At 37.4% G+C, this 25,855-nt stretch overlaps 4 protein-coding genes, 2 non-coding genes and 1 pseudogene across 6 annotated transcripts; 4 read left to right on the top strand and 3 right to left on the bottom strand.

The window, feature by feature from the left end:
- The first annotated feature begins 448 nt into the window (after nt 1-448).
- On the top strand, nt 449-1,913 carry LOC137732441 (protein PLASTID REDOX INSENSITIVE 2, chloroplastic). Its single transcript, XM_068471748.1, has 3 exons — nt 449-791; nt 905-1,000; nt 1,510-1,913. Exons 1-3 carry the CDS (start codon nt 561-563, stop codon nt 1,702-1,704), a joined length of 522 nt encoding a protein of 173 aa, XP_068327849.1. The 5' UTR covers nt 449-560; the 3' UTR covers nt 1,705-1,913.
- Nucleotides 1,914-2,383: 470 nt separating this feature from the next.
- Nucleotides 2,384-2,503, top strand: LOC137733052 (U5 spliceosomal RNA). Its single transcript, XR_011068370.1, has one exon. It is a non-coding gene; the product is annotated as a U5 spliceosomal RNA (small nuclear RNA).
- An 864-nt stretch (nt 2,504-3,367) lies between these two features.
- LOC137731935 (uncharacterized) lies at nt 3,368-4,682 on the bottom strand. Its single transcript, XM_068471198.1, has 3 exons — nt 4,150-4,682; nt 3,884-4,051; nt 3,368-3,798 (listed from the first exon to the last, which is right to left on the bottom strand). The coding sequence occupies exons 1-3, from the start codon at nt 4,436-4,438 to the stop codon at nt 3,575-3,577; spliced, it is 681 nt and encodes a 226-aa protein (XP_068327299.1). The 5' UTR covers nt 4,439-4,682; the 3' UTR covers nt 3,368-3,574.
- A 277-nt stretch (nt 4,683-4,959) lies between these two features.
- Nucleotides 4,960-8,337, bottom strand: LOC137731936 (uncharacterized). The gene is made up of 9 exons (XM_068471199.1): nt 7,933-8,337; nt 7,667-7,825; nt 6,939-7,028; nt 6,629-6,721; nt 6,408-6,551; nt 6,027-6,134; nt 5,819-5,870; nt 5,662-5,718; nt 4,960-5,574 (listed from the first exon to the last, which is right to left on the bottom strand). The coding sequence occupies exons 1-8, from the start codon at nt 8,287-8,289 to the stop codon at nt 5,684-5,686; spliced, it is 1,038 nt and encodes a 345-aa protein (XP_068327300.1). The 5' UTR covers nt 8,290-8,337; the 3' UTR covers nt 4,960-5,574; nt 5,662-5,683.
- Nucleotides 8,338-9,136: 799 nt separating this feature from the next.
- LOC137731645 (uncharacterized) lies at nt 9,137-11,404 on the bottom strand. The gene is made up of 4 exons (XM_068470816.1): nt 10,770-11,404; nt 10,477-10,684; nt 9,411-10,130; nt 9,137-9,319 (listed from the first exon to the last, which is right to left on the bottom strand). Exons 1-4 carry the CDS (start codon nt 11,335-11,337, stop codon nt 9,229-9,231), a joined length of 1,587 nt encoding a protein of 528 aa, XP_068326917.1. The 5' UTR covers nt 11,338-11,404; the 3' UTR covers nt 9,137-9,228.
- An 82-nt stretch (nt 11,405-11,486) lies between these two features.
- On the top strand, nt 11,487-11,560 carry TRNAV-AAC (transfer RNA valine (anticodon AAC)). The gene has a single exon. It is a non-coding gene; the product is annotated as a tRNA-Val (tRNA).
- Nucleotides 11,561-17,473: 5,913 nt separating this feature from the next.
- LOC137732196 (cyclin-D1-1-like) lies at nt 17,474-20,911 on the top strand (annotated as a pseudogene).
- The last annotated feature ends 4,944 nt before the right edge of the window (nt 20,912-25,855 follow it).

The raw sequence follows: 25,855 nt of genomic DNA on the forward strand, positions 1-25,855 counted from the left end.
ATGAGTAGGAACTTCTTCTTAAAATTCGTAGTGTTTTAATTATAGAGTTTTGTGCTTATGATCAGAACCGTTCATACTATGCATCATTCTGTAAAGATCATCTCTGCAAAAAATACATTAAAACTAAGATCGTTTAGTCAATTTATTGTAATAAATATCTAGACGGTTCGTAATGCTTTTACTAATACTGTTCATTTGTTTTAAAACAAGTTGATGGCTAAACGACCTTTGTTTTAATTGATTTTTTGTAGAGACGATCTTTATAGGATGATTTATAATATGAACATTTTTTTATTATAAACATAAAGTTCTATAAATTGACAATAAACAATTTTGAGTGCTAGTTCCTACTCATCTTTGAGTAATCAAGTATTGTTATTTCTTAAAAGAATTCAATAGTCCCATGTTCTTTATTCCAAATTAACCCCTTGGGACTGGGGGCTCAATTGCAAATTCGACACAGTTAGAGGCCCTTGTGAGAAATCCAAATCCCACAATTCCACGAGTATATACGGCATAAGGTTTTAGTGGAGGTTTTAGATAAGAGAAGAAGGAAAGAGATGAGCTGGGCAACTGCAGCTCCGCTTCTATCACTGCCTCCTCCTAAGCTTCACTCTTCCCCTTCCTTCCTCTCTTCTTCTTCGTCTTCGATTTCGAGTGTTAGGGTTTCAAAAACCAGTAGTATACATTTTTCTTCTGCTTCGCCATTTTTGTCCTCAGAAAAGCACCAGATATGCAGAGCAGCGGGCGAATACAAATTTCCCGACCCAATTCCTGATTTCGCTGATGCCGTAAGTTTGTTATTTTGATTTTTTAGTAGATTTTAAGAATTGGTAGTCATTTTCCTCATAAAGATTTGATTTTTATTCGATTTCTGGTGTTTTTTTTTTCTTTTTGGGTGCAGGAGACAGAAAAGTTCAGGACCCATCTGCTGAACAAGCTATCCAAGAAAGAAATGTATGAAGACTCTGTCGAAGAAATCGTAGGCATCTGCACTGAGGTACTTCAATGCCTTTCCGATTTAAACTTGCATCAATCTATCTTTTTAGACTCTTTAAATTGCTGAATGTCTATGTTATGGCAACCAAAATATGTTACATCATGTTATAGCTACCAAAATATGCTCATCACATTGTTGTCTTTCGGGTGGCTCGGCCTGAACTTGGCTATTTCGATTAAATTAGAATAATGTTCTGGCCGCCGTTTGATGAACTTATTAAAATCCGAGACGATGGACCAAAACAAAAATGCAGGATTTAAGAAAAGTTCATGCAGAACAAAAATGCAGGATTTGCACATTACGGTCTCTGGATAACAGATAACAGAACTGCTTTGTGAATCATTTCTTAGGTGGCTTCTGCTGCGTACAGATTTTAAATACTTTAAAATCCGCTTCTGCTGCGTATGGATTTTAGATACTTTATATCATCTCTAGGGGTAAGATTCCTGTTGATTTGTTGGAGTGTATAGGCACTAAACTATTTTCCCTCTGATGATTCTTGTCGACAGATATTCAGTACTTTCTTGCACACCGAGTATGGTGGTCCTGGGACACTCTTGGTGGTTCCGTTCATTGACATGGCCGATACTCTAAATGAACGGGGATTACCTGGAGGCCCCCAGGCAGCTCGTGCGGCAATCAAATGGGCGCAAAATCATGTTGACAAGGACTGGAACGAATGGACTGGCGGTGATGAAAGTTAACAGGAAGCTCAAGCTCTTGTTATGCAAGGTTGTTTCGTTGTAGTTTGCTAGTTTAAGGATAGATTATAGAGTTGGTCAAGTAGTTTTGGTATCTGTTGTGCTTGTAAAACTGATGGCAAGGGAAATTTGGAAGTGTATTAGTTGCTTTTGTTGCAACATTATGCTGTGAATCTGTTCCTGAGGTCTATCAATGAAAAGCTGTTCCTTCTGCCTTATGGTCCCGTAATCTTCTATTATTCGGTGTTGAAATTCGCATATTTGTTTTGAATGTTTTTCGTAAATCCAAACGCTTAATCCAGTTTAATCGAAATCATCTTTCTCCGCAAATGAATTCACTCGCTGATTTGTTCTCGTTGGAAAACTTCGGAGTATCTTGGATAAGGCCAGCTAGAACCCGACTCTAGCCTCGGATTTCAGGTTGATTCTTGAGCCACTCTCACTTAATGACGTGCAAAGACCTTAGTCATGACTAATTTTTCGTATCCCCAGTTGTATACAATCATGTTTATCTTTGTCACCTGCCAATAGTTCCTCTCTTGGACGAACTCGGTAAAGGGTCTGGAAAGATAAAACAAAGAATAAAACAATTTGCAATGGAGTCCCACATCGATCAGGAGAAGCACACCAACCATCCAAGACGTATTACATAACGCTTCTCCAGCTGGTTGTTATAGTCACGGAGCCGTGTGGTGTGCACAGTGCGAACTATTCTTTCGCCTTTTACTAAAGAATACCGTGTGCGCGCTGCTAATATCGGCATACGCCTATTTTTAAAAGGGTACTTTAACTTTGAAGTGCCCTACAAATTACAGTCTAGTGTTTGTTTCTAAAATGCGACTAGTGTAATGTGGAATGGTTCTATCCAGTTTTCCATTTATGTCTGGAGTAATGGTCTTTTAAGATGGTATTTTAAAGATTCGTTTGGAAATGTTTTCACACAATTGAAAACGTTTTTAATAAAAATATTTTTGAAATCAATCTTTAGTAAAAATGCAAGCAAATTTTGAAAAAATATTTGAAGTGCTTATTAGAAAAAACACATAGAAAGGATTTCAAGTGTTTTTAGAACCCAAGATCATTTTCTTTAGAGTAAACTGTCAATATTGCCCCTGAACTTTCACTTAGCTTTCGAATTCCCCCCTGAACTTTTCTTTTGGAAAATTAAGGACTCAAACTAATTTTTTTAGCCCATTTGCCCCCTACCGTTATTTTTTTCATATATTCCATCCATATTTCTGTTAAATGAGACCATGTGCATAACATGTGAGGGTAATTAAGTCATTTCACTCTTAAAAATTATTAAAAAAACTGAAAAAAAAAAAAATTTCCCTCTTTTTTTTTCGCTAATTCCTATCCTCGATTTTATTTTCCCATGTCATTCTTATGCATGAGAAATGACATGGTGCTATTATCTTCATAAGTAACTAAGTTAGTCCTTTTCTTGAAGCGTGTACTACCAATTTTTATTTTCTCTAACAAATTAATAATTTGACAAATGCTCATGGTATTATTGTCTCAAAACCAATGCATTAATATAAGAAATATGTTCATAATACTCATAAAAAATGCTCAAGATAATTACATATTTTTCATAATGTCATAATAATCTCAATACAATTCCCCAAAACGATCGTTAAGAAGTTAGAAAACATAACAACCTCGATTGAAACCATATTATCGTGTCGACATTGGTTTGTGGATAGATCGGAACACCACAACGACAATGCGTTATTAGTTTGGCAGCCGCATTAGCGTCCAGAGTGCAGTCGACGCGAAATTACGAGTAATATATCATTTTAAGACAATGCTACTCAGTTTGACACTTCCAAAAGCACTTAGTGAAACCAAGTAACACATTCATAAGAACTGATTACAAATCTGGGGGAGCTCGATCCATCAGCTCTTCCCTATCAATGAAACGCTCCAGCAGCTCTTTCTCTTGCAAAACCAAGCAATCTTCGGACTTGCCACCGATGTCGTAGCGCCGCTTGGCAACGTAATCATAGATCATCTCTCTCAGAGGAGTCGGGATCACCATGAAAGCACTCAAAGCAGAGTAAGGGAGAGGCAAGTAGGACAATACTCTCAGTGCAGCTGCAGAATCATGTCAAATGAAATTTCAAAAGATGGAGTACGATAGGGTCGCCATAATCTAAAGCTAATGCTGAGAGATTCTAACCAGTAGAGCCTTGGTGGTAAAGCCCCGGGCCTTCGACGAACAAAAATCGACGAAGAACGTCCTCTCGATCAAGACCACACAATCTCAGGTAAGGCTCGGCAGCCTCCGATTGGACGCAGCAGAATTTGATCTTCCTGTACTTGTCTGCTTTGATCACCCACTTCACCCCTGTTTGCAACGACATATCAGACCAAGACCCAATTTCCCCATTCGGATCAAATTGAAAACCCTAGAAATTCAAAGGGGAAATGGGATTTCTGAAATACCTCCATGGCACAGATGGCAGACCCCATCGTACACCACGACGCCTGGCTGAAGGATAGTGGGTAGCATGATCTTCGCCGCCGCGGAAGCAGTCGGGTTAGAGTAGATGGGCACGTCGTCATCTTCTTCTTCGCCCATGTCAGCGAGGTCGGCAGCTGTGCTCGAAACGACGTCCTGCGGAAACGGTGTTTTGGAAGAAAATAGACATTTAAACGAAGGAGATGGAGAAGAAAGTGAAGCTCTTGTTTTTGTAAGTTTCGGCAGCAATCTGATCAGCCTTGCCACCGTCATCTTTGGCTCTGGTTTTTTGAGGGGTTTTAGCGGCGGCACCGGCTGTCGTTCAAGAGTTTATGTTCCCATCACTAAATTGAAGAAAGAAAAAGGGATCGCATCATTTTTAGGGCCATGCCTTCCTTGGTCCCCAAGTTACGGGCTTCAAAATTTAACTCAATTTGTTCGTTTTCGCATATTAGGACGTAGCTACATTGACTAAAACGGATATGTTTGTCTAAATGTTTTCAAATATGAATCCTCTTTCTTTGCGATTTGAAAAGTTATGGGCTTCAAAATTTAATCAATTTGTTCGTTTTCGCATACTAAGATGTAGGTACATTGACTAAAACGGATATGCTTTTTTGAATGTTTTCAAATATGAATCCTCTTTCTTTGCGGTTTGAATTAGTTTAACGTAAAATTTCGTTTGTATACATAAATGTTATTTGTCTAACTTGACGATCAATTTAATCACTTTAATGTTATTTGGATGGAATAACCGTAAATTAAGCTAGTTGGCCAGACAGCATGTTCACCTCTTTGTACTCAAATTGGAATGTACAAACATTTATTTAGGCATCGAGATGGACATTAGAAGATTACATGCAAGTATTGTTCATATAAATAGGGTAGATAAATCACATTGTATCTGCTTATAACACTGAATTTTGTAACGTCGAAAGGAACCTGAGGTTGAAGGCTTTGTCCAATTACAACAAATGAATTGATTACAAGCAAATATTTCGTCGTATAAATGGTAGGAAAAGCACATTGTATCTGCTTTTGTTTAATGAAAGGATGATAATTGGTTAGGCGAATCGAACTTCACATTAGGCTTGACCTTTTCTGTATGCTGAGGCTTCCAAATCCCATCTTTGCGGGGTGCGAGTTTGCAAAACTGAATCTCCCTTTTGCATCACGAGTTATATGACCGCGGGTGCCACTCCCCGGCTCTACCTTGAAAGATAGAAACGTTAGCAGATGGGGAATGGGGGTAGGTTTCTCAGCTGAAATCATTCCTGTGCTGCTAATTAATGCCACATGAACCACATAGTAGCAAGGCACCACCGAAGCCACACTGGTCGTCATACACACAGCTGGAAGGCCAAAGATCCTGAACTTATCAGGGTCTAATCTTTGAAAAACTCAGTCACCTGCATCAACACTCAACTTGAGGACAACGAGTAACAAAATTCGTAATGATCATATTAACTTTCTGTTTGATACCAACGCGAAAATACCCAGCAGTAGACCATGCTTAAACTACTTCCCATACTCCTCCTCTTGGACTTGACCGTCTACATAGCAAACAGATAATGATAAATTAAATTGGTTGGTCAGATGACCGTATGCAGATCGAAACCCCCTAAATGCAAAATTCAGATTTGAAAGCCTCACCGCTAAGACGGACTGCCAAGTTTGCTTGAGCATCTGCCTCCGAGTTTAGTTCCTTTGGAAGTCAAGAAAATGTCAAAACTTCATAACCATCCCCAATAAGGTGGTAAATTACTGGTGTGGGACAGATGAGGAATTAACAAGAAGTGCAACCCGAAACCCACAAAATTATCGTAGAACACAAAATATAAACAGAATCAACTTCACCCACCCTGAGAACATGACTGATCTGGAATGAGATAAATTTATCCTTCAGTTCCTTCACCTCTTCACACAAATCAGACATGTTTTGGTTTCGGACCTTCCATAACCCCTGAACCTGTTCCCATAACACCCACAGTTACACACGTGCGGAACAAAGATCAAAAGGAAATGGCAACTGCATATAAGGAAGGAAAGGCCCTTTAAGAAATAAAACACTACACAGCTTCGTTTCAAGCTTAAAGATGGCTTTGGCATTTAAGAACATCAACCAGCATATGCAGGTTAGTGAGTGAATTTGCTAAAAACTGTCTTTAAACCAGCAAAAGTACGCCAAAAGATAACAATTCAAGACAAAACCAAATATAAGATAACAAGGTCATTAACAAACCTGCATACAGACGAGTTTGGAGTCACCTTTGATACGAATCTTAGTAAAACCTTTCTTAAGAGCATATTTTAGCCCTAGAATCAGAGCTCGGTACTCAGCAACATTATTGGTTCTAACACCGAGACCTTCATGAATTTTACAAATCTACATAAAAAGAACGGTCAGAGAGATGATTTTTTAAGTGTTAAAATATAGACAAACCCCTTAGGCAAAATGCATACCAAACTTCCATCATCAGCTCGCAGCACAGCTCCAGCACCTGCTAGTCCAGGATTTCCTTTTGACGCACCATCAAACTCAAGAATACAGGACTCCTAAAAATATGACATGACCACAAAATCATTTCTCATTTATTTTTTTTACAACGCGTGCAAATCAATATGCTAATAACGTAGAGAATTTCAGGTTGTAAAGAATCAATTAAGGAAATCTGAAAAAGGGGCATAGTAGTTCATATATGTATTATCTAAAGAATAATAAATATAAAAACATGTTTTCCAGCCATCAAACGTCACCAAATATTCAACTTACAGTGTCCAGGGGTGGCGATTCAGTGGAATGTTCTATTTCGACATGCTTTCTGAATTGGTCTTCTAATATGGAAGTTGAACCAATTACTTCCTGCACAGCATCAAAACGTGTGCTAGAGATTAAAGCAGCCAAATCAATGAAAACAAAAACAATTAACAATACAGAACAAGCCTACATTTGAACAGGGATAAACAAGGAAAAAATCATATTAAAAAATGGATAGAAACACTAAAAATCACGTATCATTCTTCTATTTAACGAAATAATAACATTGAGAAATACACCAAAATTTTCCTGTAGATTCTCGAAATTTCAGAAATAAGGTAGTAATGACTGTCCAAGACATCTATTGTTCTTCATTTTCTTGAACAAGGGTATTCCAGTTCAGAGATAGCTATGATTCTGAACTTACCACAATTTCCGACCCAGGCACTTGACGGGGTCTCTTTTCGGATGCATCCAGCGCAGATGTTTCATCTTTTGAAGATGTTGGATCCTAAAACGAGAAAGACAACAACATAATCCTACACCACTACAAAGCCAATCCATAAAAACAATAGCATCTCTTGGGCAAAATTACATTGTTATGTCACTTGAGACCAAGTAAAGCAACTCAAAACTCGCACAAACAACTACTATGCCATCAATTACAAGTTCATATCGAAATGGGAAGCGAAAAACTTCGCCTTTTGGAATTGCAAAACAGAAGTAACAAGTGGAACTCTTACTTGAAAAGGGCAATGCAGAAGCTTGCCGAAAAGATCGCCCTTCATATCCTCAGCTCTGATGGTGTAAATTGCGTTCTTAAGTCCAAACGAAACGAGATAATCTTCAGTTTCCTCAGTCAAAGAGTACCCTTTGTACACACTAACGGGAGGATCAAATATCTACCACAATTCAAAAATTCAAAAATAAATAGGTAATAATATTGAAATTAAACCACATTTTAATTCATTCAATCCAGAAAAATAAATAAATAAAATTATGAAATTACCGAAGAACCAAGCTGGGCCTGGCAATCGCTGAAGCTCTTATAAACACCGACGATATCCCCTTTGCGAACTACATAAAAGGCGTCTTTTTCCGGTTCAGTAACCGGTTCGGGTCCGGAATTTCTCCGCGAATGAAGCGACGTCATCTTGCTGCTGCTGCTTCTTTTGCTTCGAGAGGAGTAGAGCTGGACATGGAGTTTCGTTGATTCTAAGTTGATAGACTTAATCCCAATCGGACGGTTGAATTTTGTTCTCCAGGGAAGAGATGCGCACAGAGAAGAACTCGCCGCCGTGACGAAGCAGGACTTGGTTCTGAAAATGGCGGTTGTGTAGGACGAAACTTGAGACAAGCAGTTCATCACAGTTACCGGAGGACGATGGATTGTAAAAGTTTCGGAAATCAGAGAGGCCACAGGGCCGGAGGCAGAGCAGATAGAGAAGGATATGGGTTTTTGACTGGGCCGCCTCGCTACAGACACAAGTCACAAATAGTGGTTTGTCGGCAACGGCCCAGTTTTATGAAAAAAAAAAATACACAAAAACTGATTAGGAGAGCAGCTTACATAACACTAATATAATGGGATCGTGACATTTCATGTCATATTATGTCATATAAGTTATTCGTCTTGAATAGATCGCCCATCTTGCAAAACTTAGCGTAACCCTACACTAAAATCTCACTTGAATCAATTGACAATACGTCGATAATAGATGTCTGTTCTTTAATAAAAACGAATTGTTGATTGTTTATGAATTAGCCTCAACGATTTATGTAGTATACAATTTGCCTCAATAACTTGGATGTTGTCTTATGTAGTCCAGCCTACGAAATAGTTCGACTTTTTAAACAATTAAAAATGCGTCGATAATAGACGTCTATTCTTTAATAAAAACAAATTGGTCATTGTTTTTTAATTAGCCTCAACGATTTATGCAGTATACACTTTGCCTCAATAACTTGGATGTTGTCTTATGTAGTTCTAACCTACGAAATAGTCCGACTTTTTAAACAATCTTCACTGTTCGATTTTTTTGAGTCAATCTTAGTAGTCAGTTACTGTTGAAGAAAAATTGCAGTAATTTTCCTTTTAGGTGTAGCCAAACTGGGTAGGGGTGTAGGACGAGTGGCGCCACTCTACCCGAAGACGGAATCCCCTACTCGTAGTTTAGACTAGATTAGAATATTCTATATAATATAGAAGGAAAGAGGGGGAAGAAGAGCAAATTTCATTCATACATTTGCACTTTGCGGTTTACAGTCCCACACTACCACTCCATGTTCTCATACAATGGCCTGGTCAGCTATCTCCCTTTGAAGCCAAAACAGCTTCTTTGGACCCATATTTTGCGAACACGTCACCAAGCACAGCCTTCTCCTTCACCTTCAACCTACAGCACAAGCAACGAACTTGATGTAATTTTGTCCTAAAGAAGGAACAGACTGAAAATTTTCAGTAAATATGCAGCTGAAGCTGATTACCTCTTGGCGGATCCGCCGACCGTCAACTTTGGAACCTTCACTGCTTTTTGTTTCACATTAAGCTTCTTCTTCTTCTTATTCTTAGGCGAGCTTTCGCCTTTCCCTTTCACAGCTGGCTTTTGTCCGGGAAGCTTCTCTTCTTTTGCTTTTACAAGTAGCTGCTTCGAGGAGGATGAATCTGCTGATAAAGACTCGGATTCCGTCCTTGATTTCATGCTATCTCCATCTCCACCATCTAGGTCTGGGCCACTGATAGATTCCAAATTCTCTATGGCATCTTCCAGTTCTGATTCATCGAGTTCAAAATCAGAGCCGTCGTATTCATCAACTATGGTCTCCTCCCATGTCTCCTGGGAAGAATCATCCAAGTCAGAATCAGCTTTCTCATCTTCCAATTCAGAAACAGTTAGTTCACGAGCAGTATGGTTATCCGATGAGTGTTCCATGACGTCTTCCAGTTCTGGTCCAACAATCTCAACATCAGAGCCCTCGTATTCATCAAGGGTAGTCTCCTCCAATGCGTCCATGGAAGATTCATCCGAGTCAAAATCAGCTTTATCATCTCCTTCTAATCCAGAAACAATTAGTGGGAGAGCACCACGGTTATTTGTTGATTGTTTCTGATCCAAATTCAGCTGTGGCGTATCTACCACCTCACATTTTATCTGCTTTTGAATTTTACCAAACGTAACATTCTGTGAAGAAAACATCTCTACAAACCTGCCATGTAGAAAAACCAATCAACTCGTATAATAGAATACCGGCATTGTAATAAAACTTAGACCACAATGCATACAATCAAGATTCAAAGGTAAATGCCGATATGCATATGCTTGATAGTACTCTCAACTCTCAATATTCATACTTAAAACGGAGCCCTGTGCTGCATTTTACAACCACACCTATCCACATAGACCGAAAACTTCCGCACCCTTCTAGTCAATCACTACCCTTCTTCATGTTTCATTTTTAACAAAACGATATTCTAAACAAATATATCTACGGCGAAGGGATTCAAAGTCGCATTTCCATTCCATAAACCCTAAACCCTAAACCATACACATACCTAGTTGCATCGATCTCGGACTTGAAATGAACAAAAGCAAAACCCTTGCAAATGGGGTCCTTAGTCTTCTTGTTTCCGGAAACCGCGGGGTTTATACTAATCAAACCCGGAACCAGCTTGAAAGCCGAGCTCAAATCCCTGTGTATGTTCTTCTTCTTCGGAAGATTGATCACCCGCACTCTAACTCCATCCGGAACCGCACCAACACCTGCAAATTCACGTGCAGTAAAAATTGAAGAAAAAGGATTAAAATTTGAGTGCAAAATTGGACCCAATGGAGAAAAAGGCCAGACTTTTGCTGCTGTTCTTGCTTTGGTCTCCCTTCGAATTCGGCTTTTCGGAGAGCCTGGCGAGATTACTCTCGGCCTGTGCTTTCTTACTCTTCTCAATTTCTTCGAGCAGCTTCTCTTCAATCGAAATGTCGTACTCTTTGCCTTCTCCGAACCCCCGCGGCTTCCTCTCCAGCCACTTCTTCATCTTCCCAAACGGCACAAACGCGTCTTCGTCATCGTCTTCCTCCTCACCATCGAACACGTCATCAGAACCGTCCAATTCCAACTCCTCGTCGTCATCAGAGTCGTCGTCCGTTACAACGCCGCCTCTCCGTTGCCTTTTCTGGGAGGAGACTCCCGAACCGCTACTTCTCCTGGCGTGGACGGCGAGAAACCCGAGATGCGCGCCCCGAATGGGAGGGAGGAAGAAGCTGGTTTTGAAAATGGCTGTGGGGAGCGAGGAAGAAGAAGTAGATGGGAGGGGAAAGACGGCGAAGCCCAATTGGGATTTGTGTGGCGGGAACGAGATGGCGGCGGCGAGAAGGGATTTGGAAGTGCAAGGAGGTGGAAACCTGCCAGTGCTTATCATCTTTGCCGCTCAGTCGCCTTTTCCTGTTCCTCTCTCTCTCTCTCTCTGCTAACCGAGTAACTGAGCAACTGGATTAATTCATCAACCGCTTTGATATTAACCACAATAAGTGTGGATTAATAAAATAAATTGGGAAACAATGCCAACATGGTTTCGTGGTGTAGTTGGTTATCACGTCAGTCTAACACACTGAAGGTCTCCGGTTCGAACCCGGGCGAAGCCATGAATTTTAATAATCTCAATATTTTTTAGTTTTCCTCTTTGGAGGTTTTGTTCAGTTGGGCTGGGTTTAGAGCAAATGAATTATTGACTGAGTTTGGTCGCTCTTTCATACCCAACCAATTGAAATTGAAGGCCCATTGACTGTTTAAGTATAATTTAGATTAATTTTGAATTTGAAGTGGTTCTTGCTCTATATGTTTATTAGATTCACATCCTTCTTTTTTTTTTTTTTTTGGTCCAGGATTAGATTCACATATTTCATTGGTCAACAATACAATTAAAATATCCTCCTTCAAATAGTTAGGTGTCTAATTAGTGTAAATTATCGCTTGTACAAAATAATCAGTCTACTAAACTGATGTATGGTGATATTTATACCGAAATATGAGAAATCCTCAAAGCTTGTTGAATGAATAATATGAAGATGCCAAAAGTTACTTTAAAGTACTATATCAGAACATATATTCACTAAGAATCCTAATTGAAAGCAAAATCAAAATTAAAATTCCCAAAACATCCTCAATTTTAAATTGCAGTTTTGACCTAGTAAATGATAGGATTCGGCCTTAAAAATATCATATCGAAGCTTGGAGTTCAAATGTTCAAAGCTTGAACTTCGCTCTTTACATTTGTTAAGGTGCTCTTCAATCTACTGTGTCATTTGTTCTACATCACAAACGAAGCCTCAAAACCCAGTTCATGCAGTAGCCATTCTTGAATGGTGACAACGTAGACCACCAAGTGCCTTTCTCAAGGCTTGTTAATTTCTAAGATGTTAAGTCTTCCTTGTTTAGCAAGTTGGCAACGTTGAGTCGGCTCATTATTTTAGTTGAACAAAACACAGAAGTCAGTATCAAGCATGGACTTGGCAATAGGAAAATAGAACAAGACGCTCCCCGGGGGCTGAGGGTCATGGTCATGGTTCCTGCTCCTATTTCCAAACATGTTTTCTTGTTGGCATTAGGTATTAGGTAAGTGAGAGCTTTCCATCGCTCTCAAATCTAGAAGTATCAACTGACTGACGTTTTAGTTGAACATATGAATATGATTGATAATTCATATACTAAATAGTTATAAATGATAGCTGAGAGTTCCATAATTCCTATTTCTTTCCTATTCTTTTTTACTGTTTATCTGAGAAATCGGTTAAAATGATCATAAATCAAATCTCTGTTGTTTAACTGATCAAAATCAAATAGAAACGACATATTGGTTGAATATTGTTGACGTAACGGTAACATATTGATGAAATAACTATCACATGTCAACGATAGGCGGAACACTAATCATTTCAAATGAAAGCTGGTTTTGTCCTTCCTTATCCAATATCCACCAAGCAAGTTAACAACTAAGTATTATAGTAACACTACTAGCTATTTTCATTATTTAATTTTCTTACTATATATCAAACATGAGAAGAGTTGTAACCAAGGACAATCCGGTTTTGTCAGTTGCATGACAAAGATGCAACTTCTGAATCCATTATTTTGGCATATGGGGCTTTGTCCCCATCAACTCAAATATAAGTTCAAATAAATCAAGGCAACATAATTGATCTACTACCTAGTTCTAGCCACTTCACAAAGAAGATAGATTGTTAATCAAATGATGTTATGTTAAGTTTTTGAGTCATTCTATATGGTTCAGCGCACGTGTGTTAAGTCATTTAGATAAGATAGTGTGCGCTTTTTTTTTGTATTCGAGTTTAAGTTTTCACTTCAGAAGTTTAGAATAGAATATTGTCGTGTGAAAGCAAAAAATAAAACCCCATATGGTTCAATTAGTGGAACTAAACTTCAAATGTCCAATGGAACTTGTGTCAATCTCAATCTTCCCCATTGACCAAAAGTTCTAAAGGAAGTTTATTATGGGTCGTATAGAGTGTTTGAGAGTCTAAAACTAAAAGCATAGCTAAGAAAGGAACTGATACCAGAAAGCAAAATCACTAATACTCATTTGATTTTTATTTAACTTTATCTAATTAATTAATTTCAGCATCAATGAAGTTTATTCATTCAAAATCTAGCTTAGTCTGCACTCCCAACAACAAAAAAGAAAGAAGGGAAAAATAAAGGCCTTCCTCCAATTATCTGTCTGACTGGCAGATAATACAAGGCCGAAGTGAATAACAAGGAGAAAAAATCAAAAGCAAAAAAACAGTGTTGATCCCACTTTGTATTTAACTAACAATTTTAGAAAATGTCATGGGGGCAGCGGATTTGGACACATACACACAGCTAGGAGACTAGCAGTGGTACCTATGAGGCTGCAACCTTGCCCAATTTATAGATAGGAAGAGAGATTTTTTAGTGCAACCGACCACAGGGTGGTAAGCCACATGTCGTTATACAATTAGAAGATTTTTTTTTTAAGTCTCACTTCAATTGTATGATGACATGTGGCGTAGAATTCCGTGTTTTGATCACACTGAAAAATCTCTCTATAAAGAAAATAAGGTGCACAAATATCATTAGATTTTTTTTCTCACGCAAACTCGGAGAACCTTGCATGCAACTGATGATATTACTCTCTCGTTAAGTCACAAGATATCTCATGTCTATGGCGTTCATTCCGTGACAAGTGTCATAGGAAGCCGTAGTTTTACTTTCATAGTGAAGTCTTCCGCTATTTTGGAGTAACTTTTAAGTTATGTATAGTATTAAAAGGAAGAAAACAAGGGTTCAATTATTTTGGGTAAGAGACAGATGAACTGAGCTGAATTTCAGGAGGGTTGGACGCTGCTGCATTGGGGGAATACATGCATAGCAGTGAGTTCACAAAGTCTTAAAAACTTCAAATGGCCACCTAACGTTCTACAGACACACAATTATTATTATTATACTAACAGCTACTTGTGAGGATGTGAAGGTAAAATAGCCTCATATTAGTGAAAGAATAAACCTTGTAAGGGTATATAAGTAAGTTGAGTTACTTCTCATATTGTCAATTAATTTTATGGTGAAGCCTCAACTTTCTTCATGGCATCAAAGCAGGTTGGCCCACGTGTGAAGCTCAACGGCCACACGTGCTTCACATCACCCAATTTGTGTTGTCCACGTGTTTGGCTTGAAAATCTCTCACACGTGAGGGGGCGTGTGAGGATGTGAAAGTAAAAGAGCCACACATCGGAGAAAGGAGAAACCTTACGAGGGTTATATATAAGAGGTTGAACTACTTCCCATATTAATAATTGGTTTTATAGTAAAACATCAATTCTTAGCTACTTACTCAATTTTTCATATATATATATCAAGAAAAATAATTTTATTACTGAATTTGGGTGAGGTATTAAATTATTAAAAGTATGAGGAAATTAACTTGTAAGTGTTAAACGATGGTGACAGCTCATGAGGACGGTGGTAATGATTGGTGTACGTGACCATGGTGAGATATAGTGGTGGTGGTGGTGGGGGGTGGGAAACCGGCCTTATAATTCGTAAAATGATCAATGAACTGAAAGGGCCGGAATTAACGGCTGATGCTTGGATTTACAGTTCATTCAAACGTCGTTAAGTCCCTTGAATTTTCGTTATCAATCAAGCATGATAGAGATTCATCACAATCTCTCATAATTGAAACACCTATATATGTATACAGCTCTGTACGTAGCTCGTTTAATCAATCCCCTCCACACGACATGTACCATCAAAAGCTAACTTTAAGTGCCCTTGTCTCCCTCCCAAACCCTGATGTGGAAACAGTACGGTCGTATACACACACAGATATGTGTACGTGTGTGTGTGTGGTGTGGAGCAAACTTACAGTGTAGTTGAGAAAAACACAGGGCAGTCCAACCATCTGATGCAAATAGCATTAACTAGGGTTTGCCTGCTGTAACAAGAACAACGTCATGATCAGTAGTTCACGTGAACGTGTTGAATCTTAAGTCAAGATCATCCCATGCAAATATGAACGACTTGTATGAGTGTGTGTGGAAGACTAACCCTGGCATGCATTCCTGCTATACCGAACGTGCGCCAAGATTAAAATGGACGTATACTTCATAACCTGTACATCAAATGTCGGATGTTTTATTTCAACGTTTCACACTCAAAGGGAAATGTCAAAAGATAAATGTTAAATGTTAATTTTATAGTTGATGTAACAATGTCAGATTTTCTCTGTTTTCAACCAATATGTTTTTTTTGTTATAAATGATATTTGTATGATTCAGTTTAAAAAGAAATCAATTAAAAGAAATTTTTAAGATCTATATAAATGATATTTGTAGGACCTCTTTTCTCATATGTCAAATTTGACATATGAAAACTCACATGTCAATCAACATAGGATTCACATATTAGTTGGAGCTTGCTTCTACCTTCAAATTTTATTACATGATATTCCACTTAAAATTTGACATCTCCTTTGGAGATGGTCTAAGGGACTCTCTCAAAGTGAGGTTCTCCATATATTTTCTGTCACCTTCTATTTTAATGTTAATTCTCATGCCTATACTATAAAACATTGTCCAAAAAACATGAGTGACAAAAAGTTCATGGAGAGTTCCTTTTTAGCTATAGGACTCCCTTAGCATTTCTCAAGAAGAAAAAAATTGTATTTGTTGTCAAGAGAAATGATAAGGGGACTTTCTCACAAGTAAGACTCTATGGACTCTCTGTCACCTCACAGTTTAACATCAATTCTCATACTAACATTATAAAACATTATGTCAAAAACATAAGTTGATAAAGCATTCATGAAGAGTATTTTTTAAAGAATCCTCTTAGTATGGAAATCAACAGGTTGATTGTTTCAATGAATTGCCCTTTTTCTTTTTTACATGCATGATAATAATTTAAACTACTATAATTTATTGGATATGATGAGATTCAAATTTAAATACACGGGAGCCAACACTACCCTCAAACTAGTAACAAGAGGAATACACGGGAACCAACACTATCCTTGATCTATTAGCATTGTGTAAAAAACAAGAGGTGTCGAAGAATTTATAAAGGAGTCATATTTTGAAAAAATCTCTTAACATTTCTCTCAAATAGTTTAAACCTTGAGATCCTTTAATTAATTTCTTGTAGTCTAATTGGTGTGCAGCCTTCTTTATTTACTTTTTCTTAGTGCCACAATGCCATCAGATCCATTGGGTAGTTTGCTTCTTTTTCTTCTATCCAAATTATGCCCTTTAATTACTTTTTAGATTTTCGATAAAAAAAACAAAGAAAAATGACTTTTTAGATTAAGCATAAAATCAGCACCCAATATATTGATATATAATCAAGGCTTTCATCCCAAATCAAAAGTTACGCCAACAGTAGATAAGATAGTTCATATAATTTGGTGCCGTGACTGTAAAATTGTTAATAATTACTAGGAAAGGGATCAAATCCACCTAGTTCGAGATCCGAGCCGTTGAAATTTGATTTATTAGCTACAAATATGGAGTTCCTTTAAAAGTTATAATAATTATAACCGTTAGATCAAATTCTAACGATTTAGATCCCAAATTAAATGAATTTGGTGGAAAAGGATCTTTGGAGAGGATTCCTTTCCCAATTACTGCACCTTAGCGCGAGGTCCATCAAAATAATTCTATGTCGTGTCATTACTGCTTCATTGAAACTTCAAAGGGAAGGGTCCGAGGGGACAAAACAATTTAAATTAGATTATTTTTACCATCACAATTCAATTGTGAATTATAGCATGGGTTTCCCGCGGGCGACGTGATGAAACCCCCGTTGCCATCGCACTCTTTACGTAATATTTTTCTCCAATAAAACGGAATAAGATATTTTCCCGGGAAAATCATATATCTTTTTCTAGTCTCGAATTTTTAGCTACAACGAAAACGAAAAAAAAAAAATAAAAAAAAAATACAAATATCTCATACATATATATCCAACGAAACTGATGGAATCTCCAAATCAAAGTCTCACTTCAACTAATCTTCCTCACTCTCTCTCTCTCTCTCTCTCTCTCTCTCTCTACACAGACAAGCATTCCGGCGACTTCTCCGAACAAATTTCCACAGTCGATAAGTGATGGGTAGTCAATGACTGAGGCAACCGGAGACGACCGCGATCATCATCATCATCATCATGTCGACAGTATGGAGCTCGGACTGCTTCTCTGACCTACTCTGTGCAGAGGACTCCGGAATTCTGTCCGGAGAGTCGCCGGAATGCTGGTCGGAAGTGGAATCTCCGGCGTACAGCGAGGAAGAGTCCATAGCCGGATTCATCGAAGGCGAGCGCCACTTCGTCCCCGGTATCGATTACTTGTCTCGCTTACACTCTCAGTCGCTCGACGTTACCGCCAGAGCCGATTCCGTTGCATGGATTCTCAAGGTAAATCGTCAAGCGATCTTTTTAATCGGAACGAGTTAATCAAATTCGATTCAAGTCAAATGGAGAGTGTGAAAATTATTTCCCTTGAAATTAACGCATGAGCGTGAGAGCGTCTCTCGCATTGCTAGCACGTGCCGTGCGCGTGCCCTTTATCAGCCGCCGGATCTATGTACACTGCGCTTCAGGGATGTATACCGGCGGCGCACATTAGACTACTTCCCTTGCAACAATCCTTATTCAATCAATTAATCAAATATTACGTTTTGTATACAGGTCCAGAGTTACTATGGATTTCAACCACTGACGGCGTATCTTTCCGTTAACTACTTGGATCGGTTCTTATACTCCCGCCGGCTGCCGGTAAATTTAATCTTGGTTATATCTTAATTATTGGTGAAAGACTTAATTACTTTATTGACTATTTAAAAAATAATAACAACGTTAGTGGGTTAATTGCATGTTATTAGAGTAAAGAGGTCGGGTATTGATCAAACCCGCATCAAAATGCTTAAAATAATTACCTTTTGTCATTCTAAATACGTATAACTTTCGACAAAAAAAAAAGTGTAGTAATTACATTTGACTTTTCAAACGTACAACAAAATAGTACCAAACTAAGAAGTCGACGATTCAAACTGAACAGTAGGTGATTTGTCGTACGTATTGTTCCATTATAAACCTTTTTGATTAGGTTAATCTCACTTTATAATTACTACAGTGACGAAGATTCTAATTATTACATGCCTTTGTATATATAAAAATAATTTTTCTCTGACACGTGCACTGCACGTGTTAATACTTATAGCATTGTTTATCAAGTGCAAACAAATTACACAGGAATCTTAATTAATTAAATCCACATGACGAAGATAATACTTTTTATAATAGTACGCGTTTTGTTTGTTTATTGTTTGATCAGCAAGCAAATGGGTGGCCGATGCAACTTTTAAGTATTGCTTGCTTGTCCTTAGCTGCTAAGATGGAAGAACCTCTGGTTCCTTCGCTGTTGGATCTTCAGGTACACACATTATACCTAATCAAACCCTAATTTTATTTTTTTCTTAATCTAAACCTATTTGGTTGATTTGATTAATTATATATGACAATAATATTAGAAAACAGCTAGCATGTCATTTATATTTTAAGATGTACACGTATCACAGGTAGAAGGTGCCAAGTTTATATTCGAACCCAGAACAATCCGCAGGATGGAGCTTCTGGTGCTGAGCGTTTTGGATTGGAGGCTACGATCCATAACACCCTTCAGCTTCATCGCTTTCTTTGCATGCAAGCTCGATCCAACGGAAACTTTCATTGGCTTTCTCCTTGCACGCGCCACGGATATCATCTTATCGAATATCCAGGGTACGTGTACGTAATACATATGCATGCAGACTTGTATATCCTTACGTAATACATATGTATAGGTGTACGTACATGTATACGTGGTGTTAATTTTTTGATTAATTAGTTGTTATTCTTGACCTTTTGTCGTTGATTGATTAATAATTATGTCGATCGATCTACAGACTCTAGCTTTCTTGAATATTGGCCATCATGCATTGCTGCGGCAGCAATACTTTCTGCAGCCGATGAAATGCCTAATCTGTCGCTTGAAAACCCTGAACATGCCGAGTCATGGTGTGATGGACTAAGCAAAGTAAGCACACATTCTTATTGTTTTACGAAACGATATTCTAAATTTTTCTAATCTACATATTTATTTTCATTATAAAAATTCCGAAATATTTCCATTTTCTAATCATTTGCAGGAGAAAATAATCGGATGCTATAGATTAATGCAAGATCTAGTGGTTCAAAATAGTCGGAATAAAAAGTCATCACCCAATGTGTTACCACTGCAACTCCGAGTTACGGTTCGGGGCAGAATGAGGTCGAGTTCCGACTCATTGTCCCCGTCGTTCTCATTATCATCCTCGTCATCATCATCACCAATATCTTATAAAAGGAGGAAAACAAATAACTGCTTGTAGACGATGATAAAGGAAACTCCGAGTAAGGGGAGATGGGAAAATTATAAATAAATAAATGGTGGTCCAAAAGTTATCTAGAAACCTCATCAATAATTTTTAGGAGGGTTTTTGGGATTAAAAAGTGACTGATATTGGGGTTTTCTGTAGATTATAGCATATATAATGTCTATATGTTTGAGAGTTTGGTGAGATTTTATTATTTTATTTGTTGTTTTTGCTGGTGGGCATTGCCATTATTCGTTATATAATGGCATTGCAGATTCCCAAGGGAGAGGGATTTGTTTTTTAGTACAGAGATATGTTTTATAAAATAGTGGAGTCATGGAAGCATGAATGAAGTAGGGGATTGAATTCAAAGGGCTCATTGAAGCTGGTGGGACATGAAAGCGTGGAAAGAAAAGAAAGGGTTGGCAAAATTACGAATCGAGCTTTGAGGTTCGAGCAGTACTAAATTGAATGAGATCAGCGTGAAGTCAGATGAAATAGAAACACAAAAAATTTCTATTTTTGAAAGTGCTATCATCGGTTTGGGAGTGATCATATGATGTGATTCGAGTACCATTGCTCAAGTTTTTCTCCTTATCCGACGGCATAATTATTGCTTCGACTTCTCTACTATGTGCGTTTTTTGACGGGAAAGCCGAATGAACGGGTGGAGGTGAAGACTGAATACGATCGGTGGCTCCACCAATATTAGACTTTTGAGTGGGGTGTGTGTGAGTCTCTCGCACTGCTTTGGTGGCAGAGTGCGTGGCGCACACCTGTGTATGTGTGCATTTTTGGCGGCAAATAGCCTCTTTTATTGGTCTTGAGGTAGGCCTATAACCATACTTATGAACTCTGGTGTTTACAAGGGTGGTGCATTGTCACTCGTGCCTACTCCTTTTTTTGTCTTAATTTATTTGATTTTTTGTACTTAGAGCAAAAAAAAAACTCACGGGGAGGAGAAACCTCCTTAATAGTCCTAAAAAATACAAGTTAAGGTCTTTGGGGCCTTTTCATGCGTGTTGTATTTGTTTCATCATCAATAAAATATAATCAAGATTTCTTTCATCTCTCTCTCTGTATAGCTATCTCTCTGTTCATGGCACATGATTGACAATACACAATTTGTAGTTTGGTGCTTTATGTTATTTACTGTGTGGAAGTTTGTAAGTGATTTTAGCTCCTCTGCAAAGTGAAGGCCACGTTTGGTCCCTCTATCAATAAAGATCGATCGACAGTTCATTCATCGACCGTGACTGTTCATATTGTGAGAATGTGACTTATCCTCACACATATAAATGCCTCTTGTGGCTAACGATTATAAAATCTGATGTGTCACTGTAAGCAAGTTACGTGATAAATGTTGTTCACATAAACGGACAAGAAGTTCTACTGTGTCACTATGAGTCTGCAAGTAAGTTATGTGATAGATGTTCTACACATTACCGTAGATATCCCCAGCTGTACCCCCGAGCGGATATATCTCTGGTACCATGGTAGTAAGCAAGTTATCTCGTGACCAACCCGTGGCTGTTCTAACACCTCTCCCAATATCAGACAACTCAGCCTGATAAATAGTGATATTTCACCTTCGCTATTGTATTTTATTGATCATCAGCTAAATGAGTAGGGTTTCAGTTTCGTTAATACGCAAAAGCTGAGCGTGAAATATGGTGGGGAAAAGCCAAGGCCTTAAAAGGTGCTTTTAATTAAGTACTTACAGCTTCTCACTACAGATAGAAAAAGGCCAGTTAAGAGACCATGTCATTTAGTCACAGATCCCCGACATGGGGATATTATTTTTGCATGTAGTAACATCACATCTGATGAACTTTTATGCACATATGCCTTGTAAAAGGTAACCATGCATTTCGAGTAACTGCATGCATAGGCCATGCAATCTTATCTTCTCAATTAATTTTCCAGGTGGCAATATGCAAAACCGATCGAGTATCCATCATCTCTCAAATCTTCTTACATCACTTTTATTTCTTTTAGTTTTACTCACACGGACACACATCTAAATTATGTCAATGGCTGTTTAAATGGACCACCGTGAAGTAAAACAACCAACGTAGTGACAATTGCCGGAAAGAAAGTGCACTTTTCTCTAATTCCTCTTGGATGGTTGCCCTTTTAGGGTATAAATGATGCCATCATCCATCAAGGACATTGAGAAAAAGCACCCATGCATGCTACCATGTTATTAATTAAAGGAGAAATGAGGATGCAATCTCCAACTTAAATATTTTATCAAAGTCCTTCTATTTTACACGCATCAACATATTTACATTTAAAACTTTATGCCACCCATAAATGTAATTAATTCAAAATTTTGAAAATTTCATAAGATTATTGAGAACTAATCAATTCCTACATATTAGGCAAAACAAAATATGTTTTGGTACATAGCTTTTTATTTCGTTTATATCTTAGTTTGAATTCAAGTTATTTCCTTAAATGGGTACATGTGAATTTAAATGTACCCATTGATGCATTTGGGATATTTGCACCCATAAACATGTTATGGTTTTTCTGGACTTGTTACATATACAATTTTTATAACGTGTATATTTGAGTTCCACATTACAATTGGTACATTCTTTCTCACAATTCCTTTGTTGGGGTACAATTACAGTGGGTACATATAAATCTGAGATAATATTATAGATGGGTACAAAGATGAACACAAAAGGCAGGTTTAATTTGCACTTTGTGGGTAGAAAGACAAAACAAAATTTTGGTTCATGGGTACAAAGATTGAAACATAAACAATTGTACCACAAATATACTACAATTAACGGTGTTATGATTTTGTACTCTGCAACCTCTGGATTGCTTGGGTGATTTTACAGAAGAAAATTGTGTGTGGGTTCTAGTTGGCTATAGGTTGTACCCACCAGTAAGCATTGCAGATTATTTCAAACTTGAAAATAAAATTAAACTGATATTTGGTGTGCCTGATATCACTGATATGTGATATAAATTTGGGATAATTTTGAGGTTAATTAGATTGGATAATTTGGAGGTCTCAGCGGAAAGGTTAGTAATTTAAGGTGCATATATGTTCATCGTTAAGGTGAGCTAGCAGAATGTAATTTATCACAATGTAATAAATGGAGGACTTGAATCAAAGTTTTTAGAATAATGCTATTCATACCATGTTTTTGTACCACATCTTCATACAACCTTAGGTGGTATTTGATGTGGACAGCCACATCATTTGAATTAATCAGATTTTTACATTTAGTTCATTATTTAATAAACTAATAATTAAGAAAAACTAGTTAATTAAATAATGATTGTGGTATACGAGGAGTCTTTCTCCTTCATTTCCTTGGGTTTTGCAAATCTTTCAAATGATGTGGCTGTCCACATCAGATGCCACCTAAGGTAGTATAGAAATGTGGTATAAAAATATGGTATGAATAGCATTACTTAAGTTTTTAAACTAATAAGATGTGAGTCCATAATATATGATCAAGAGAGACCGGAAACTAAGTGTCCCTTAATTAAATTAGGGTTTCTAGAGTGTACTTTTTTATTTTCTTGGAGAAAGTTGGGTGTTTGAATTTAGGGACCAAGTGTTGAATTTGAACAACCTCAAAGTTAAGAAAAACATGGATTTAGATAATTTATTCACATTGATGAAGACTTAGCTACTTAATTACTTGCTGCTTTACAAAAGGATTTAATTAAACGAATTGAATTAATGTAATTTAATTATGATTGGAACTTACTAATTAATCAATTCATGCAACATGGAATTACCTCATTAGTCCAGCTGGCTTTGGTTTTTTTAGTGGGAGCCATGAAGATTAATTTGGACCACACGGATCTGTCACCAAATGCCAATTAATTGGGATCCACCATATTCTTCTATCCTCCCCCACTAAAAAGGTCACCCATTAAACAAAATGCAGGTCCTCAGGTTCGGTGATCAACAACTGATAAACCTAATTTATTCACAATTAGCCCACCTCGCAGCCCTATGGGTGATATGTGACAAAAAAGCTTAACTTTAATTAAAACATAAGTGTGACGGGAAATAGGACAAACCGTGGAGCGCAATGACATTGCTATCAAACAAACCGTGAATCTTTATCGAAGATCATATATATTTTTGACTTTTCCACAGCAGCCATATATCGATGGTGCTGTTTACACCAAAGTAGGTACAAATGCCATGCTCATAGAATATGCTTTTATAGTCCCTATGGTTGGTTTAAGGTTGCTCAAATTTTTTCAGAAGCAGCCTCTTAAAAAAGTTGGAACTAAAATTGTGTTTAGTAAAAGAAAAAAAAAAGTGTTTGTTTTCAAAACCATGGGTCTAAAACAGCATAATAAAACAGAAGCAATCCTAATCATTATTCTAATTAAAAAAATTATATTTTTTCAAGAAGACATGTTACTTTAACTTTTAATGAAACTTTTATATTGACAATATTATCCATTTTTTTCTATTTTTCTAAAAGCATTTTAGCATTATAATTCATCAAACATCTATTTATTATTTTTCGCAGATATTTATTTTCACATCATAGCAAAAATAATTAAAAAAAAAGTACATCAATCCGAAATTAGCCCTAAGTCACATGAGCAGTAGGGTTTTTCAGGGCTCCTTGGGTATAATTTGATGGCGGTATATCGGACCCGCGATGGTGACATGGCGCCTTCTCATTGGATATAAAAAGGTGGAACGTTTTGTTTTGTTTTGAATAGCAATAGGATGGTGGTGGTGCCTATGTAAATTTGGATATTGTAGGCAATTTCCTCTCCTCATTATTTATCCCTCCCAATTCCCTTCATGATCAAGGTTAAGAAGTAAAGTGTGGGGAGTTTGGGTTGTTGATGATTAACAAGTTGCCATCATTCACTTATTATATAACAAGCATATGTTGAAATATTGGATGTGGTAATTGACAATCATGCATCGACTGTTGAATTGTTGAGAAACTTGAGATTGTATGTAGACCATATATCAATAAGAGGATCACATGTGTATAACTCAAATAATTACAATAACCAATGTCTAGTGATTTTTATTTTTTCCCAAGTACATATCAAGATTAAAGGTTTAACATTAGCTGAACTCGATCGCTCATTTTAGAATGAAAATAAGCGTTCCATCTCTTAGGCTGTAAGTGATATCAATATATGGCTATTTAATTTGTTTATCTTAGATTGTATATGAGGGAAAAGGATCCTCACTGGATCCTCTTTGTAGGATCCTTTTCTGTATATGAGAGAATGGAATTGCATGGGCCCAACCCTTTTATTTTTCAGTGATGAAAACTTGTCCACGTACTTTTTTTTTGTTAGAAAAAGTTTAGAGGGGAGGAGAGGTTACCTCATTCCAGGGTCATGACGTATCATAAGCTTCATTGAGGACTTACAAAGAGGGTCTTAAGCATGTTTTTGGTTTTTATGCATCGCCCACTAAGATAGATTGCTGACAGCAGGACTTGAACCCAAACCTTGGTCTAGCGAAGAGAAAGATCCTTACAAACTCAACCAACCATCGTTGGCATCCACATACTTCTTTTTCTATAAACAAAAGGGTTTTAAAGTGAGGAGTCCAAAGTATAAACCCTAAAGCCAAAATTTCTCTCTCTCATACTGCTAAAGTGAGAGGTTTGGGGGTGTAGGGAACAGAATTTTGCTCTTTAACTACTCCTTTTCTTGTGGAATTTTCAACTCTTCGAGCCCAATGACAAAGATAGACGACCCTAATATCCTTTAAACGTCATTTTACGTTGTAAAAAACATGTTCGTGGGGTTTCTGCAAAAGACCATAGGTCCCTTAGACCTGAAGGGTTCAAAAGCTTAGAATGATGCTGAATATTTCAATATCAGGGTTTAAACTTTACGCTCAATGCAAGACACCACCACTCTCAAGTCCTTGAAATACTCATTGTCCCCATCCCCATGTAAAAATAAAATAAAATCAATCTAAAAGAAAAGATGTTCAAAACAAAAAAACTGGGAAATTGGTTAAAATTGGTAAAATGA

The sequence above is a fragment of the Pyrus communis genome, chromosome 4 (assembly GCF_963583255.1).
Source record: "Pyrus communis chromosome 4, drPyrComm1.1, whole genome shotgun sequence".
NCBI classification, from domain to species: Eukaryota; Viridiplantae; Streptophyta; class Magnoliopsida; order Rosales; family Rosaceae; genus Pyrus; species Pyrus communis.